This window comes from Vitis riparia, chromosome 13 (assembly GCF_004353265.1).
Source record: "Vitis riparia cultivar Riparia Gloire de Montpellier isolate 1030 chromosome 13, EGFV_Vit.rip_1.0, whole genome shotgun sequence".
NCBI classification, from domain to species: Eukaryota; Viridiplantae; Streptophyta; class Magnoliopsida; order Vitales; family Vitaceae; genus Vitis; species Vitis riparia.
The window spans coordinates 26,775,898-26,794,640 of NC_048443.1; the positions used below are offsets into that span (position 1 = coordinate 26,775,898).

Consider the following 18,743-nt stretch of genomic DNA (forward strand, 5'->3'; position numbering starts at 1 on the left):
TTGGGCTTGCAGGAACTGGAGTAGGGCAAGGTTAGACAGTCTACATTATTATCTCGGGCCAGAACTTGGGCCGGCCCATTCTGAAATATGGGGTTGGACCAAGAGGAAACCTCGGCCAGCCTGGTCCAGCCCGGCCTAGCTCCCTTGCTTTGTCCCATATTGAACCCACCATGATAGTCTTTTGACTCTTTTCATCTACACTTAAAAATGCAACTTTCATTTATCTTAAGTTTTAAAATTTATTTATTTATTTATTTTTTTAAAAATGATCCTATGTTTGGTTTTAAAAAATTTGAGGAAAAATACGAGGAAAAGAAAAGATAAAAAAAATAATAATAAATTTAAAATTAATAAATTATTTTTATCAAATTCATTTCATTTACTTTTTTTCTTCTATATAAAAATTAAATAATTTAAACATAAATAAAAATTTAATTAATTTTTAATTATATTTTATCTTCTTCTAAAATTTTAATGATTAATCAAATATGATTTATATATATATATATATATATTCTTTTCTTTCTGGAATACTTTTCAATAATTGAAACCAAAATCTTCTAAACTCCCTTACAAACGTGTATTAAAAATTGTAAAGGCGACAAGTAGAAACTCATTTTAAGAATTCGATTGATGGTGCATTAAACAAAAAAATTAGCATAAAAACTGTTCTTTTGTTAAAAAAAAAAAAATTGGTAATTGATAAAATTTAAAAATCACTTTTAAAAAAAATCATTTGTAATGTTTTTTTTTTAAAAACATTTTATAGATTATTCTCCTTTTAAAAAAACATTTCAAATAAAAACACTCCAAAAACACTATAATCTAAGTTGGTTGGTTGGTTAGTAATGTTGGTCATGTTTTACATCAAGCCATAGTCAAGAGCTTTTTTGCTTCTACTAAAACATGTTTGAGAAAGAAAGCCATTTTATTTGACATTTGTGTTTAACAGATCTTCTCACCCGAGTAATACAAGATTAGACTTGTAAGGGCATTGCAAAATTGCTGGAAAGTATCTTAGATTCTTAATTAATATAAATTCTCTTTTGTAAAAAAAATTGTATAGAATATTACGTAAGTTGATATGTGATGGTAAATATTATACGATATGGATAAAGATATGAGAAAGAATAGGAAACATCGATAAAGTAAGAGCCTTATGGTTAACGGTATGGATACAAAGAGTAAGAAAATATAAGATGTTTCAAGAAACTAATAATTGTATCTGATTATGTCCTTTATAATATTCTTTACGCTATTTGTATCTAGTTATGCCCTTTATAATATTCTTTGTGCTAAAGCGGAATGATTCTTTGTCATTTGTGGATAAAAGCATGTTTGATTCTTTCTCAAGTCTAATGTGTGGATAAAAATATATTTGATCAAACCACGTTAAAACCTTATGTAGCTTCATATTGATTATTCTATCAATGTTCTTGAACTAACATTGTTTACATTAAAGCTTCCAACGGCATAACACAAACCAATTTGGGCTTTAACTTTTAAGAGACTTTTCACCTTCACCTTCACCTCCCAGGTTGACAATGGCCTCTTTATTAAGCCATGAAAGATCTGTACAGCCTGAAATAGAACTAGAAAGAATGAAGCCTTCGCACCTGCTTCCGCATGAAGCTGTAAGACAAAAAATGTGGGATCCATTCTGAGTTTTCTTTATGCCGACCAACAGGACGTCTGATCGGATATACATTTGCTTCAGTGTAAACAAAAAGCCTCAATAAACAGAAAAAAATTAGTTCAATGGAAGAAAGAAAAGAGAGAAGAAAGGTGTTTCTAAAGAGGCAGCCTTCCAGACAAATAGAGAGAGAGATTCTCTCTCTGAATGAAGGCAGTCTTGTCGACAGATTCACAACTTCGTTGCCGATAACCTGGATCATGCTTGTAAGAAAAGGGCATCTCATCTTGCACGCCATCCTCTAAATCAATCACTATGTTATGCAGCAAGCAACAAACAAGAATAATCCTTGGCAGCTTATTGGTATCGGGTCGCCACATCACTCCTTGTATAATCCTCCACATCTCCTTCAACCTTGCCAGTGCCCTACGTGCCACCATTCGTGTTGCAAAATGCCGTTTGTTGAACTCAGACTGAAAGTCTGATAGCCCTTTTCCTTGGTATGGGGTGAGAAGCCATGGCAAAAGAGGAAACCCTGCATCCCCCACTAAGTATTCCCTCAAATATGTTCCTTCTGAAAGTTCTATCATCTTCCCATTTAATCTCTTCCCTTCTTCTGAAAGTTTAAAGAAGCCTGAATTCTGAAGAACACAGGACTCATTCAAGCTTCCTGGCCATCCAGTGATCACATCACGAAATCTCATTTCTGGGTCAACAATTGCCTGCAAGATCATGCTGTGCTTCTTCTGGTGATCAATCCAGACTTTGTTTGATGTGCCCATTGTAGATAGACTCATACTGATGTGTGTGGTGTCTATTGCACCACAACAGTTAGGCAGACCCCGGATCTTCTCAAAACTGGATTTTGTCTCTTCCATATCTGCTTCTGTTGAAGGCCATTGTAGATGGTGGAGACCTCTTACCTCCATGGATTCCACAAACTTCCAGGTTATTTGGGCGACGGTTGATTGGTTTACTCCAAATGAATCACCAACAATGGACAATGATTCACCAGAGCTTAGCCTTCTGAGGGCAATGGCTACTCGGTCATTTAAAGACAAAGGATTACCATTAGAAGCACTAAAATTTGCAGGTTTGGCCATCATATCTTCCTTCACAAGTGAACAGATGTAGTTGAATGTCTTTCTTGAAATCTTGAAAACAGATTCAAATGTAAGAGACAACCTTGATTGAGACAAAGGTCCTGAAAAGTTGCAAAACTAGAACAGTCATTCATGAACATGAATTGGAAGAACCATTCATGTCAATTTGCCTAGTGTGAAATGAAATATCGGCTATTCTGGTATTGGTTGTCATCCTCATCTCTACTATCTCAGGATGGAATTTCTTAACCATAAAAAATAAATGTTATCAACATAGCAGAAAAAAGCATGCCTTCAGAAATGAAAGCGTTTGCAGTACAAATTATATTCACATTACAGACCAAGACACCAATAAAGCAGGACTAAGAAACATTCATAAATAGACACCAAGCTAGAGGGAGGAGAGGGAGAGTGAGAGAGAATTGCATTCATACTTTGAATTGCATTCTGCAGCATGAAGTTAGAGTAGGTCATCACGTCTTTTTTTCTGCTTCATTCCTTTACCATTCATACAGTAATAAAGAACAAGAAAATGAGTGCAGAGTCGTTTTGAATTTTACTCACGTGAACAAACTCACTAAAATTTGAATCCAAATTGTCCATGTGATTATAAGGATTTGTTCGGGATTAAGGAAAATTAAATCTAAGAACATGGTTATAACACCTGCTACCATCATATCCTTACAAGACAAGGTTATAGAAACACCTGCTATTATCATATCTTTACGGGACCAAAAAGATTGATACTTTGTTCATGACCAGCTCCACAGTAATCCAAAATAATAAAAGCAGTTCTGATTTTTTATTTTTAATTCAAGACACGACATTCGGCAAAGATGATGGTTTAAATCAAAGACACAAAGTCAACATAACATACGACACCAAAAGCAAAACAACATATATCTTTAAGCACCAATAGTACCCTTTTCCCAGGTTTCACCTCTTGTTGCCTAAACTGAATTCCAAAACCTTTCTCTGGAATTTTTAAGACATGTGTGCATGTTCTCTAATTCCATTTGTGATTAATAAACTATAGGATCTCAAAGTAAAGTGGAAATTATGGAGCACAAGCTTGACATAAAAAATTCCAACAATCGACCATGCTATTTTATACAAGGACAAATAACAAGAAATGCAAAGGAGAACTTGCTTATTCTTCCTCTAGTTGTGTTTCCTTGCCTCCACCATTTTTGGCTTGAAGGATTTTATTTTATTTTTTAATGACTTATATGCTGTTCATGGCTTTCTGCTGCCAAAGTTCATTTCCTCAACACAAGCCTTTGACCTAAAAAAATAATTTTTGAACCTAGCAATCAATGGAACTATTTCTATAATGCTGAACCACTGATGATCGGAAAATAACAGAGTAGAACCCAAGTTTAGTAATGGTGGTTAACAGTACTTTTCAGAAGCAAAAAAGGCGAAAAAAAAAAAAGGTTTTATTCAAAGCAAAAAATTATTGCTTTCTAAAGCTAAAAGACTTGACTAATCCTCTTATCAGTAGCATCATCATCACCACAGCAGCCACCTGCACTATTGCTGGCACTCTAAGGCTCTAAGCCAAACCTAACTATTCTAGTTAGCTCAGGCTCAGCTTAATTGGAGGTTTGTTAGAGAATGTTCTGAAGATAAATAAGTCAAACTCAACTCTATGTTGGAGATTGCTAATTTTCTGAGTTGAGCTCAAGCAGCAAGCTGCTCGACTCAGCTCATTAGCACTTCAAGACTGTAATACCAAATCACCTGCACACGACTCCAGGTTGGCTCAAATAGAGGTCGATTCCTAGACCATTAGTGAAAAACAAGCCAAATGCAACTCCATTGTGAAGCTTTTAATTTTATTAGCCAAGATTGAGAGACCTACCATTTGCAACCCTAGGCATTACTGTTACAAGCACAACTTAGATGCTATAACACAGCTACCATGCCTCCACTGTCACCACTTCTTCAATAACATTGTTGCTCATCTATGACACCCTAGCACACTGACACTGCCAATTTTCACCAGCATCACTGGCAACTAATTTGTGATTCTTGTTGAAATCCAAAAAGATTATAACAAGGGGATAAAAGCATATAGATAACCAATCATGAAATGACTCTGTAGGCATTGACCTACCAAGAAATGATTCAAGATAAATCAACCCTGCTGATACATTTACTTGCTGATTTTTTTCCCCACAATTACTTGTGCCTAGGCCCTCTATGAGTTTGCAACCAAATTTCCTTGCAAGCTTGCACCGACTCAAAATGCCTTATATTGTAAAATGAGAAAAAAAAATAAAATACAAACCCCACCTGACCAAGAGATCATTTAAAACCAGAGAGTCCATTATCAGGCAGCATACACCAGTGAAGAACTTTTAAACCACCTCAATTATACATTTACAGAATGTCACCGAAAAATATGAAACTTTCTAATTTCATAGTTTTTATGAATCAGCTTGATTATATTGCCCTAAACTTACAAAATCTCCCCTAAAGGGTTTTCCCATATCTTTCATAACCTGAAAATTTGATCTTTAGTCTTACCAAAATTCATTAAGAAGTTCTGGACCACCAAGTTTTCTGTGAAATGAGGGATTTTCATGACTTTCTATGCCCACCTACAACCTTAGGAGAAACTTACACCTCTAGCCCTGAGATGAAGATAGAGCCCATAGCATTCTTTGGCTAAGAGTATCCACTGTTTGTCCCAATTCCACAACTTCAAAGCATCCAAAGAACGATATCCTCAAAACTTTTCCCGAATTTGATCAAACAACAAGCTGCAGCAGCATTGCAAAAATTGCCTTTTGCCATGGAACTTTCAAATTCAAGGTCGAAGATCACTTCATAAAGGCAAGTAAATGGAGATATACTATAAACAGAAGCTACTGCAGACCATGTGGCCAAATACAGGAAAACATCATTAATGGCCAATTGGAAATTTAAAACATTCCCTGTCTTCAATCCTTGTAGTAATCTTGCATTGCAAATTTTCCTTTTATGCGTATCATATCACATGTTAATCAACAATTTCAAAAAACAAAATCCTGAATTCTTTCTTGATCCCAAGGACCCCGGCCTTGTTTGATGGAAGGGTCTGCAAAGAATAATAGATGAGAGAAGCCAGAAGACTAGGGTTTTTATGCCTTTCTGAATTTATAGAATGGAAAAGAAAATTAGCCTCCGTTTGGTTGCTCAAAAACTGACAGAAAAGAAAATGAAGGAAAATAAAATCTTGAATCTTAGATGATATAGAAGTATTCATTCCCAAAAATTTAAAAACTGGCCAGAACCAATCCAAATAGCTGTACTAGGCTTAGTAGAATGAAGTTTTCTTACCTCAGGTCCTAAAGAATTAAACTTTTTAAGATTAAAAATTTGGTTTCTTTTCTTTTCGTAGATTTTCTCATCAGGCAAACTACACATGAGTCCACTATTTAGGCACAATTCACAACATTTGAATAAACAAGCACGACCAAGTCAATCAAATTATTGAAAACTGGCGTCAACCCACGTCCCAAAATTCCACTGAACACGGAGAAAACCTAACGAATGCCCTCAAAAAAGTACAAAACCAAACCAAGCACGCCCACAATGGGCAATATCAATGCACAGAATCAAGAAAAACTCAATGACCCAGATCAACAAAAGCGAAGAAACAATTGCGTACTATGAGATTATGAAGCATATACATATGCGCATACCAGTGATTCTCTTGGAGAGGTCGTCCCACCAATTCAAGGGCAGAGGTTGGGACAGTGGCGAAGTAGCCAAGCCATTTTCTTCAACCTTTGCCTCTGCCTTCCTCTTCCTCTTCCTCTTCCTCTTGAGCCCTCTACTGGGTTCCATTCGAACTCAAAGACCCAGATGAATCAAAGCTTGGGAAGAGCCAAAAACGTCAACTTCAACAAGAATTGAGCAAATGGATGGAAGGGTTGAAGGTGGCGGTTGTTGCATAAGAGGAGCGCGGGTTTTTGTACTTCTATTTGGCTCTTCAGAGCATGCAATGAGGTTTAGAAGGAATGAGAGATGGAGAGAAGATTTTGTGAAAGGCTTTGGAATGAATTTTCCACCTTCAGGAGTAGTGACAATGGGTTTGTTGTTTACTTGTTTATATACACAAATGGAGCAAGCTGAGTGGAACAAGTCATGGACTCGCCTCCCTCCTCTTTTTACTTTGTTTCCTTGTTCTCATTTTTATCTGAAAAGGAAAGAAATTTTGTTTTCTTTTCTAGAATTTTTGACTGTGAAAATGAAAGATGATTGGGAAACAATTTTATAATATTGCAGACATTTTTTTTATGAAGAACTCTGCAAATTCTTTGGTCTTATATTTGATTTCATTACGTAAAAATATAAAATAATAATAATAATAATAATAATAATAAAATAAAAAAATTATATATATTTAAATTAATAAAAAAAGTAAAATTAGTTTAAAGAAGGGTATAAATTTAATTTATCAATTTTAAAATTATTTTTTATTTTCTTTCATTTTTTTCCATTTCCCTTCAAATTTTCTCCAAACCAAACATAGCCTAACATTTTATCACAATTTCATCATTCTCCATTAAAAAATACTTTGTAACTAATAAAATTTTAAAAATAATTTTTAAAATTAAAATATTTATTTGAAAAACTTCTTTACTTCCAATTGGTTATTAACACCGATTTATGCTACACTTTAAAATGATTTATTAAAATATTTTTATATACATTAATAAAATAAATTATTCTAATGTAAAAATTGTAAATAATTTATAGTCTTATAAATAAATAAATTTCATATTAATACGTCGTAGGTAAAATTAACTTGTTCTGCGCGAAAAAAAAACTTTTAGAAATGTTGCAAATTTGTAAACTAATAACTATTAAGTCTTAAGAAGGTTTTTCTTTAAAAGAATTTGATTAATAAAAAATTATTAAAATGAGAAAAAAAAAATTAAAATAGGAAAGAGAAAAAGATAATGATATATATTTTTTTTTTGAAAATTTTACTTTACTGTGAAATTTTATTATTTTATTCCATTTTAATATTCAATTAAAAAATGTTAGCCCAAGGGTTCTCCTACTGATTAAGAATCTCAAACATTAACTTGAAAATTCATCAAATGACCAAATGGATACAAGATCGAGACTTTAGAAAAACTTGTAATCATAGGAAACGAATATAAGATGAATGCATGAGTGCACTTAGGATTTTCATACCGTTTTATGCAACTTAGAAAACTCGGTTTATTATTTAAAACTTCGATTTCATTAAAACCTGAGTTTTAACAAATGTATCTTAGGAAAAATGTTTTAAAATTGGCATAATAATTCACCTAAAGATCTTGCCTAAGTGTTAGAAAAGAAAATAATTGAAAAGGATAAGTTTTCGGGGCCAAAAGGCTCAACTGGTTGAGGCTATGGCCAACCGGCTCAACCGGTTGTCCTTGTTTGGTAGAGGGATGCCCAAAATCTTCTCTCTCTCCCAGTAGTCTTCTCTTCTTGGTCGAGGTTATTCTCTTCCCAATCGAGGTTCGGTCGAGGATCGATAGAGTACCAGTCGAGGCAACGGTAACCTATCAAGCATTAAATGCTTCAACGGCTAGTAAGTCGGTTGAACCCTAACTCGACTGATTGAGGTTACCTTTTGTTGTTTTTGGCTCCCGGACTTAAAAACTTATAAATTGAGAGCTCTACTTCATTTATTGAGAAGAGAACACTTACAATCAATTGTCTACCTACATGTTCTTGACCAAAAAGCTCTCATTTCTTTCTTAGTGTATTAAATTATCACTTGCATATCCTTTAGTGCACTCTTGTGTGTCATCCTAGCTTTATCTTGTATTTGAGTTATCCTTAAACTAGGTTGAAGGATTCATTCTTGTAAAAACCGAGTGTTGAAGTCTTCAAGAGGTTTGAATCTTGAAGAGATTGTATAAGAGCCCATTGGAGTTGGAATCCAAGTATAAGAAGATTGGAAACTTGGTTGAAGCTTCAAGTTAGTAGAACACTCACTCGATTGAGAGATCGAGGAAAGTGGACATAGGCAAGGAAGTGTTGAACTACTATAAAATCCGAATTTGAATGTTCTAACTCTATCTTTTTATTTTGTTTATATTGTACTTGAACTTGTTGTGATTGAAAAGAATTTTAAAAACCCAATTCACCCCCCATTTTGAGTGTTTTTATTAATTAAGTATAGCCTTTATTTTCTCAAAAAATATAATACTTATGTGGAATTTATGCCTCTTTTCAGAGCTTCATTGCTAATGTTCTCCTCAAAATTATATCTAGCATTTTTATTTATAATTAAAAAATGGGTATAAATATTTAGAAAAATTATAATAATTACATTTTGTTAAGAAAAGAATTAATATTATCTGATATTAGGTCTTAACTTCAAAATATTAATTATAAAATTAAAATTAATTAAATAAATTTTTTTATTTATAATTCTAATTTTATCTTATATGATAAAAGCCATATTTTAAAACTAAATAAATTTTAATTAAAAAAACTCATACATATATAGCTCTAATAGCTTTCTTTCCCGTATCACAAACACTCTTCATGTAAATATAATGTCCTCATTGTGTTCCATAAATTACATATCCAAATAGACAAACACCCTTCATGGACCCAAACAAATCCCCATATGGGAAACCGACTTTAATATAATTTTGTAATGACCCGTATTTAATTGTTTATACATTATATACTCTGAACGGAAAGAAGTCCTTATAACTTTAAAACACGTCCACAAAGTTAAGAGAAACCTATACATTTATAACCCTAATAAGTAAAATATCACATTTTTCATCTTAATTAACATAATTTAATTATAAATAATAAATAAAATTTAAAATTATTCAACTTAAACCTTAAAAATATTTCATAAATAATAAATACTAATAAAAAAAATGGTGAATTATTTAATTTGCTTCATAATACCTTGTTTCTTTCCATAAAAAATATTTAGTGCACGTTGAGTTCTACAAAAAGGGTAGGAAAAGGGCAAAAAAGTATTTTAAAAATAAGAAAGAAAGGATTTCTAAAAATTTAAAGATATTGTGCTTGATATTTTCCTCAAAATAATAGGAAGGAAAGTTTGTGTTGAGAAAATACATTTTTGAACAATTTAATTTTGTCCATCTCAAAATTTTCATGGCCGACCAATTAAAAATGTTTTATTCACTATTTTATTTCTTTTTATTTTTTATTTTAAAGTAATATATAATAAAAAATGAATAAAAATAAATTATAGGGTAATTTTTTTTTCTTCTTCTTCTTATTATTTTATTTTTATTAAAATCATTTATAGAAATATTCCCATAAATTCATAATCAATATATTTTAGAAACCAAAATCGTTATTGTTTTCTAATAATCATAATCATAAGCCATGTTTTGATTTATCATATATTTTGTATAAACTAAATTTAAATAAGAACAGAGAATGACAATATTTATCATAATTGTAATTTAAATAAGAACAGAGCATAACAATATTTATCAAGTATGAATATGCTTCATTCTTACGTATCATTAAAAACGTAATATTTATCACAAGTACAAAGTACAAACATTATGATTAATGAAAGATATTCAACATTAATAAGTAATATTTTTCTTTTTTCATTTTTTTTTATTTCTCTTTATTTATTTATTATTATTTATAAATATATATTTTTTATTTTTTTATTTTTAAATTTTGCGAAATTATATAACACGCGTTAAGTAGATTCGACAAACTTCAGAAAGAAACACATGAGGACGTACTAGCGGAGGCGCGTGATATCCAAGAGCGCCCTCAGCTCGCCCTTTCCGTTGGAGCCCAGCGAATCCCCTGCATCGCGCTGCAGCTCCAAATTCATCCCACACCCTCCGCCATTCCTCGCCGTTGATGCTTGATCTTTGACAGACACCGACCCGCACCTGATCAGGTGCTTCAGAACCGCACTAGCCTTCATCCTCCCGCTCGGACGATCATTCTCAGCCGCTTGATTCCGAATATCCGCTGACGGCGCAGCGACACTTGATTGGCCCACCGGAGCTTCCTCCGAACTCGTATTCGAAAGTGGTGGCGAAATCTCTTCTCTGCTGAGTTCCGTCGTGGACGTGGAATGTCCATACTCTGCTTCTTCCCCTTCTTCTATGGCTGTTCTTCTTCGTCTTCGTTTATCTTCGGTTTGCGTCGCCGCGTCCATCGCTTTCCCGGCATGTTCTGTCGCCGGATCGTCCTTGTAGACTTTGTATTCGCGAGGATTGAACGAGCCCCATGACTGGTTTCGCTTCCTAATGATGAACGGAAAATTGCAATCGTCGCCGGAGTTGTTTGTCTCCGGTTTGTTTTCCGATGATATTTTTTCGTAGTATCTGAAGCTCAAGGAAGTTTGAAGAAGTTCCGTTCCTTTGAGTACGTATTCATGGCCCTGAGTCGGGTATATAAAGTCGTTTTCGGTCAAATCGTGCCAGACAAATCCATTCCTATAGCTCCTGAACGATGATAAAGTCAAAACAGATCGCACAAAGATCACGTTAGCAAATATTTTTATCATCCTCTGTTTGGACGCTGAGGAAACTGAGAAAACAAAATTCCGAGCTCCGCATTTTCAAAATCTTTACTTTCTCCTTCAGTTTCTCAGTTTCCAAACGGAGCTTAAATTAAACCACCAGTTTTTGATTAATTAATTCACCGTTTCGAAGACCACGAGTACATGTTCGCCATGCCTTGGCCCCTGAGAGAATTCAATCTCTCTACAACATCTGAGAAACAGACAGAAAATTCATAATCAAAATGGGCGATAATTTAACAAACCATTCTCTACACTATTTTACCTCTGAGAAACAGTCCCTGTGGAGATGAGATCGGAATCTCCATGAAATGAGGGTGCTCCAGCTGGCCGTTCCGACAAAGATAGTAAACGACGGCAGCTTTTCTTTCCATCGGCTTCGGCTCCTTCCAGACCTTGCTTCTTTCAGGACTAATTTCCCACTTTTTTGAATTCACCGCCATTAAAGGCACAGACCAACACTAACATAGATATGAACAAAACACCATTCAGCTTCAGCTCTCTGTCGCACTGTTTGGTAACTCAGAGCAAATAGAAAAAATAAAAAATAAAAATAAATAAATAAAATGAATGCGGCGTTCTTCTCAGGAGAATACTAGATTCTTTTCTTTTACCAGCTTTTCTCGGCAACCAAACAGGAACAAGATTCAAGGCAAGGAATGATTGTGATTATCGAAGGCTTAAGAGTTAGCGAGCTTGTCTTGCGCAGAGAGTATGAGTTTTCCTCTTTATATACTTGGGAGGTTGGCGCGTCTACAACCGCTAACCAACACATTTTTACTTCATAAATGGATTCGTATCGCTCCTCTCAAATCACCACCCGTTACAAGCTTCCTTCTTTCTTCTTCTTCTCTCTTTTTTTTTTCTTTTTTTTTTTAATATGTTTTCTTTATATTATAAGCCAATAGGAAATACTTTAGATTTTGGACCATATAATTTTTTTTTATAGAATCAAAGTATTTATTTGAGAAAAAAAAAAAAAAAGGCTAAAGGACATCCATACAAGGTAACTAGTACACATCTAATATGAAACCTTAAAAGTTATGATGATGGAAACTTAGACTTTAATGTTAAAACTCCGTTGACAAGGGCACCTTGAGTTTGAGTAGAGATGAATATTTTGTACTAGACATGTGATAATGCCTCTAGCTATTTCTATACACAAAAGTGGGGTTGTGATTTGAACCAAGTATACATACTGTTTGTTTTTTTGGCCTTATTCAAGAACATAGGATAGAAGATGTAAGGGCAGATGCTAACATTTTCCTTAAAAACGGTGGATGTGATCAGGGAGACCATATGCTCACGGACCAAGGTGAGTGTGAGGACAAAATCCCATTCCCATTTTCCAAAGTCAAAACCAGACCCGTGTGCCCACCACACCTGAAACTACTTAACCCACCAAAGCCTCAGCTTAAGCGAACTCATGAATTAGAGGCACTTGGCTTACCATGCCCTTGAGTTGGAGCATCCAAATGTAACATTGTATTTCGGGGAAGTACTAGAAGTAAATATTGGTTCCTCTTAGTTCTATAAATACATTTTAAAACTATAAAGGATTATTAAACTTACAACTGACAATAGTTATACAGAAAGATACAAAAGGTATCGGAGCTGATCAACTATGGTGCCAAGCTTTGTCTATCCGACCCCATAACACAACGAAAACGTAAGGTCTACATAAGATTAATATTATATGAATGTGTTTTAAAACTGTGATCACCCATTGAATTTATAAAGGATGGGTGATATTTATACATAGGAGAGGGAGTGGACTATTACAAAGTAATGGAAGATCACAAGGGTAGGTATATGATTCTGTGGATCTGTCAACTTGGTGCAGACTATAGGAAAAATAAGCCAGTTGATTTTTGTAGCCTTGTAGGTGGTGCTGTTGTTTACGTCATTGGTCAGGCATATACCCATTATTAATTGAAAAAGCTGCTACGAGGGCAATAAAGAGGCAGAAAAATAATGCAAAATAGAAGATGCGAGAAAAAGGTATGATTGGATGATAGGAAAATCATGAAATCAGGGGATTTGTTTGATTAATAAAATTGAGAATGTAGTCAAAGAAAGAAGGTATAGTTCCTAAACCAATCTTTAAAACAACTACATCTGAATAACTTAGACAAATGGGAAAATGATTAGAGGTGGTTATTCACTATTAACTTGAACTAGAATTCTTCAAATCAGGAGCTTGCTTCTTTGGACAAGCTGATGAAATATGGCCCCGTTCACCACACTCGTAGCACGTCCTTCTCTTCATCTTCCCACTGCCAGAGGTTAACCCACCATCATTTACAGCTTTTTCACTTGAGGGGGCAGGTGTGGAGTAATCCTTAGCTCCTTTCTTAGGGACGGCACATCTTATCTTCGCGGGTCTCCCACACACGATTTCTTGATCCAACTTTAAGGCCATTGTTAGAGATGGATTATCAGAGAAATCCACATGGGCATAGCCTCGGAATTCCTGTGTTTCCTTGTCCATACCGAATCTAATAGATGATACATTGCAACGTGAGAAAAATTTCCTTACTTCATCCTCAGTGATATCCCATGGCAAATTCCCAACATATATTCTATTGTAGCCTTCCACCATTTCTGGGGCAAAATCTGATGATTTGTTGGCTCTAGTTGTCTTGTATGGCTGGATTTTCAGGAACAGTCCTCCCCTGTAACATGTCACAAGTTTCATAAGTATGTTGTGGGAAATGGGAAACAATAATGGAGACGGGTTATTGAGGACCCAGTTGTCCAGTTTTTACTCACATGTCAGCACCATCGAGAGCCAGAGCTCTTTTAGCTGCAGCTTCTGTCTGCAAAAGAAATGCAATGAACATCATCTCTTCAGCCAAGGAAATAGATTCCAACAAAGATTCAAAAACTTCAACTATATATTATTTTCAAGCAATTTCGAAACTTATATCATCTTCGAAACAAAATTTCCGGCACCTAAAGCAAGATTTCTGTATTTTGTTTTGGTTTTAAACAGGACTGAGAAAGACCAAAACTTAGAATCCTGCATCTTCAGCCATCTCTTGTTGGCTATTATGTTACCTTGAAAGCCTATAGCCATCTCATTGTCCGAAGCTTGCAAGTAGGTTACAGGTAGCACTAACCAGTCAGAGCTAGTTTAGCATCACATGGAATGTGACCTGAACTGAATGAGTCAGGAAAAAAGGGACACATTAGGGACTGTTAACACACAAGGAACAAAACCACTGTCTGAAGCCTTATTTGAGATAATGTTTAACTTCTACATTTGATAGCAGAAGTAGAAGTACTACAGCAATGCAATTGTATTTTATGGCCAGGAATTGTATTTTAAAAAATACTTTTATTAAAGATGAGAATAATCATGATATTTCTAAACATTTTAATGAAATAAAAATCCGCTTCCCAAATCACATTCGGGGAAAAATATGAGTCGTCACCCTATCCTCCAAATCGTGAACAAATCATGTTGGTAAGCCTTAAATCTGCAGGAAGAACATAATTAAGAATATAAGGGTGGGAGGGGTTTGTCAAGAAGACTGGGGAAGTACAGATCCACTACGGCTATGGAGAAGGACAAGTCAGCGGACTTAGTAGAAGGAAATAACACAGGACATAAACACCAGAGCTGAAAAGTCATCTCACTTCAACAGACCTTTGGGGAGATAAACTTGAATTTCTGGGAGATATACTCATTGGATACTTTATAGTTTCTTCCATACAATGCTGATGACAATCAAATTATAGAAGTTCAGCCATGCGGTTACTGAAATATACATGCCACAGTAGCTGCTGAGTTTATTTCTTATAGAGATTTTTGTTCCTGAAGATTTACTTTTAAAACCTTTCAAAAAATGTTTATTTTTCATAATAAGCAGATACATCTTAGTACAACTAAGATGGAGTATTTTGCCAACACCATTGTGTAAATAGAATGCAACAAGATGGAGTCTTGATCTGATGGAAGCAAGGACAATACGGGTAAAGGTGACATATGAAGCCAAAACCAATGTTTTTAAAACCAGACTAGACCGGCCAGTCCAACCGTTCGGACCGTTTACAGGAAAACTTTCTAGTTTGGTTGGCCTCGATGAGCTGTTCTATTGTTGAACTGGCACCAAACCGTGCAAATCGATGGTTGGATTGTCAAATCAGATGAACCGTTCAGTTCCCTACAAATCAACTAAGCCCAAAATATTTATGGGCTTCCACTTCAGGATGAATCCCTCATGGCCTTTAGCCCAAATCTCCACCAAGTCCAGCCCACAAGTAGGTTGGACTAGAAGGGTTGTTGCAAGGTATTTAAAGGGCACATTGGATTAGTGCACTTCTGATTTGGGATAGTTACAGGTAAGGAAAATAATCTTTGCAAGAGGGAGGACCTCTAGTTGCAAAACTAAGGCCTGGACCACTGAGTTACATAGCGTTTATGATTAATGTGATAACAATATAATGTTAATTTTCAAATTTTTATCCTATAAAACCTTTGAACAAATGTAAATATTTACATTCACATTTAATTTTATAATAATTATATAATGATAGTTAAGAAAATAATATAAATTAATTAATATGATAATTTTAAAATAATAAAAGACAAAGACATGGAAAAAAAATTAAATATTATAATTTTCTTTCATCTTAAACATATCTTCATTCTTAAATATAACACATTTTCTATTCAATAAAATTTAAAATATTAATACATTTATATTTATCTTTACAATTTAATTTAATATATCAAATATAAAAATCAAACATTATAAAATTTTTAATTATATATATATATATATATATATATATTTTAATTTCTTATAATTATTTTTATTTTATATAATCACCAATTTGACGATGATTCAACTACTAGTCTGACTAGTGAACCGGTAACTTTTTTGGTCCAATGACCAGTTATGAAAATATCAGGCAAAGCATTGATAGGATGCATGTTTGAAAGGAGCACAAGAACTGTAAATCAAGTTTACTTCATTTAAAAAGAAATATTTATGTGGTGGAAGATCACAACCTCTTCAATATCTGTTATCTTTCAAGTTGATTGATCCCAATAAATCATCAACTGCTTATTAGCCCTCCCTGAATGTATATTCCACTCTGGCTAAATTTGTAGCCATTTTCTACATTCCAAATTCAGCAGGGTGGTTATGTTTTCCTCATGGGGCTTCGGCATGTAATTTTGGGGTCCCCCTAGGTCTTTATGTCCTGAACATTACTTCTAGTTTAAGTGTAATCCACCTCTAAATGAAGAACCCCTCAATGAAAATGGTTTTATTATGATATGCAAGGTAGATATCAGCAATGCCAATAAGGAAGCAAGGAGGTACAGGCATTTTGATGATAGAAATAATCAAATGTCACTCAATACACACACACAGAGAAAAATTTACAGGAGTAAGAAATGCATTTTGAGGAAGGTGCAACATTACTTAGGATTCTTGCTATATGCTGAGAAGTTTCCTGACATATTCTGCTATCATATGTAATTATGAACTAAATCAGCCCAATTCTCATACATTCTGGTTTTAGACTGAAAAATGATTTGACTGAAAAGTTGAGAACTCTTCCCTGATTTGGACCATGACTGACTTGGTTTCGTTAAGAACTTAAGATTTCAGGTCTTCCAAACAGCACCTAGTTTAATTTCAGAAACATGCTTGCCTGTTGTCATTTCTCCATGTTTGTTAGCTACAAGTCCTAAGCTTATTAAAGCAACTGAGCAAGCAAGCTCAAACTAACGATAGCATAAGATAATTGCCATTCTCTGCCTAAAAACTAATGCAATGGATCACAATTGACACAATCAAACATGATTTGAACAGCGAACCAATCAAGCTGAATACCTACCTTGAAACTGATAATGGCTATCCCTCTGAACTTTCCACTCTCAGGAAACGTCATACAGTCAACTTCAGTTATGGTGCCACAACTATCAAAGTAACTCCGAATATCATCCTCAGTTGAATAATATGGAATCCCTCCAACATAAACCTTATTAGAAGCATCCCCATTTTCTTGACTGCAAAAACATAATACATCCAAAAAAATCAATACAAGTTCATTCCCATATAGAAGATGGCAGTTACAAGGCAATTCAAAGTCCATCCATAGACAGAGCTGAGAATAACAAAAGGAGTTGTTTTGAAGATGAGTTCTTTTTCATTATTTAGGATCTGAGAGACAAAAAGCCTCCACTCAACTGACCATGGTATAACCATTTGGCTTTGTGGAGGCAATTCTTTCATTCTCCAAAAACCAAGACAACAAAACACATATGTTCAAAGTTTCTACCCTTTACCCTTTAATCAATTTCCCAGTAACGAAACAGGGCCTAATGCATTCCACACCAATTCAAAGAAATCAACGCAATAAACAATGAAAATCTAACATGGTCATTAAAGAACAGCTCAAGAAACCAAATCTTAACTGAAAACAGAATGTATGGACATTAGTATTATCCAAATGAAATTTCAAATTACCTGTCACTGATCTGAGCTGCCACTTTGAGCACCCCCTTTTCTCCACCTTCATTCTCAACATCCTTGTTCTGTCCCTCACTCTTCTGCTTCTTCTTCTTCTTCTTTTTGTTCTTCTTCTTCTTCAACTTATTTTTATTCTCTTCCAATCCCACCTCTCCATCGTCCACCTCTCCATCTCTCTTCCTTTTCTTCTTTTTCTTATCCTTGTTTTCAGTATTATTACCATCATCAGTCAAAGCCTCTGTATTGGCTTCCTTCTCTTCACTCTGATTGCTTGTGCCCGCAAGCTCAGGACCCTGCAAAGACAGGGTTTTTCTGCGTTTTTCTCTCTTGGACAATCTGGGTATCTGGGTTGCGGAGCCCAGGAGGTTTTTGAGAGATTGTGGATTGGGGTCCGGGTTCGTTGATGTTGAATCGGTTGTGGTCGGGTCAGTTGTTCCGGCGACTGATACTACTAATGATTCCGCCAAAGCGGCTCTGAGCTTCTGCTTCAGCTTCTTGTTCGACAGAACCATCTCTTCTCTTTGCAGTGATAAACAACAATGGCCAAACGACCTAAAACCCTTGATGAAACGACATCGTTTTTCACCTTTTCTGTGTCTTCCCAACCCTTCCGCGTTTTTTTGCCTTTGGTCGACTCCTCAAACGACACCGTTTGGAACACACAACATCACCCCAAAGTTCCGAACTACAAGCTGTGCAAACCAGGGCAGCCCGCGGCCCGTCACGACCAGTGTGGGCTGTCTTGGCCCGGAACGGCGGCTGGGGTGTACAAGAACACAACTGATCCAACCAAACTGAACCGGCCCAAACCCATCCATTATTAAGAAATTAGTGTACTTCCACCTATCATATGTAATAATTATTGCTTATATTATTATAAAATAAAATAAAAAATTATTGAAAAGTATCTCCATAAAAATAAACCAAAGCCTTGAGATAAAACAAGGTGGGGGATGAAACTGAGACTT

The 18,743-nt window shown here is 34.8% G+C and overlaps 3 protein-coding genes across 4 annotated transcripts; all 3 read right to left on the reverse strand.

The window, feature by feature from the left end:
• Positions 1–1,496: 1,496 nt before the first annotated feature.
• On the reverse strand, positions 1,497–6,764 carry LOC117929065 (protein ALP1-like). The gene is made up of 2 exons (XM_034849254.1): positions 6,429–6,764; positions 1,497–2,837 (listed from the first exon to the last, which is right to left on the reverse strand). Exons 1-2 carry the CDS (start codon positions 6,571–6,573, stop codon positions 1,792–1,794), a joined length of 1,191 nt encoding a protein of 396 aa, XP_034705145.1. The 5' UTR covers positions 6,574–6,764; the 3' UTR covers positions 1,497–1,791.
• A 3,641-nt stretch (positions 6,765–10,405) lies between these two features.
• Positions 10,406–12,004, reverse strand: LOC117928988 (protein UPSTREAM OF FLC-like). Of its 2 annotated transcripts, none has more exons than XM_034849160.1 (4): positions 11,899–12,004; positions 11,550–11,745; positions 11,408–11,477; positions 10,406–11,207 (listed from the first exon to the last, which is right to left on the reverse strand). In XM_034849160.1, the coding sequence occupies exons 2-4, from the start codon at positions 11,725–11,727 to the stop codon at positions 10,490–10,492; spliced, it is 966 nt and encodes a 321-aa protein (XP_034705051.1). In that variant the 5' UTR covers positions 11,728–11,745; positions 11,899–12,004; the 3' UTR covers positions 10,406–10,489. The 2 variants fall into 2 exon arrangements, with proteins under 2 accessions (XP_034705051.1, XP_034705052.1); XM_034849161.1 differs by having other exon boundaries at positions 11,881–12,004.
• Positions 12,005–13,296: 1,292 nt separating this feature from the next.
• On the reverse strand, positions 13,297–18,360 carry LOC117927439 (nucleolar protein 13). Its single transcript, XM_034846920.1, has 4 exons — positions 17,773–18,360; positions 17,141–17,312; positions 14,057–14,103; positions 13,297–13,959 (listed from the first exon to the last, which is right to left on the reverse strand). The coding sequence occupies exons 1-4, from the start codon at positions 18,285–18,287 to the stop codon at positions 13,452–13,454; spliced, it is 1,242 nt and encodes a 413-aa protein (XP_034702811.1). The 5' UTR covers positions 18,288–18,360; the 3' UTR covers positions 13,297–13,451.
• Positions 18,361–18,743: the final 383 nt, after the last annotated feature.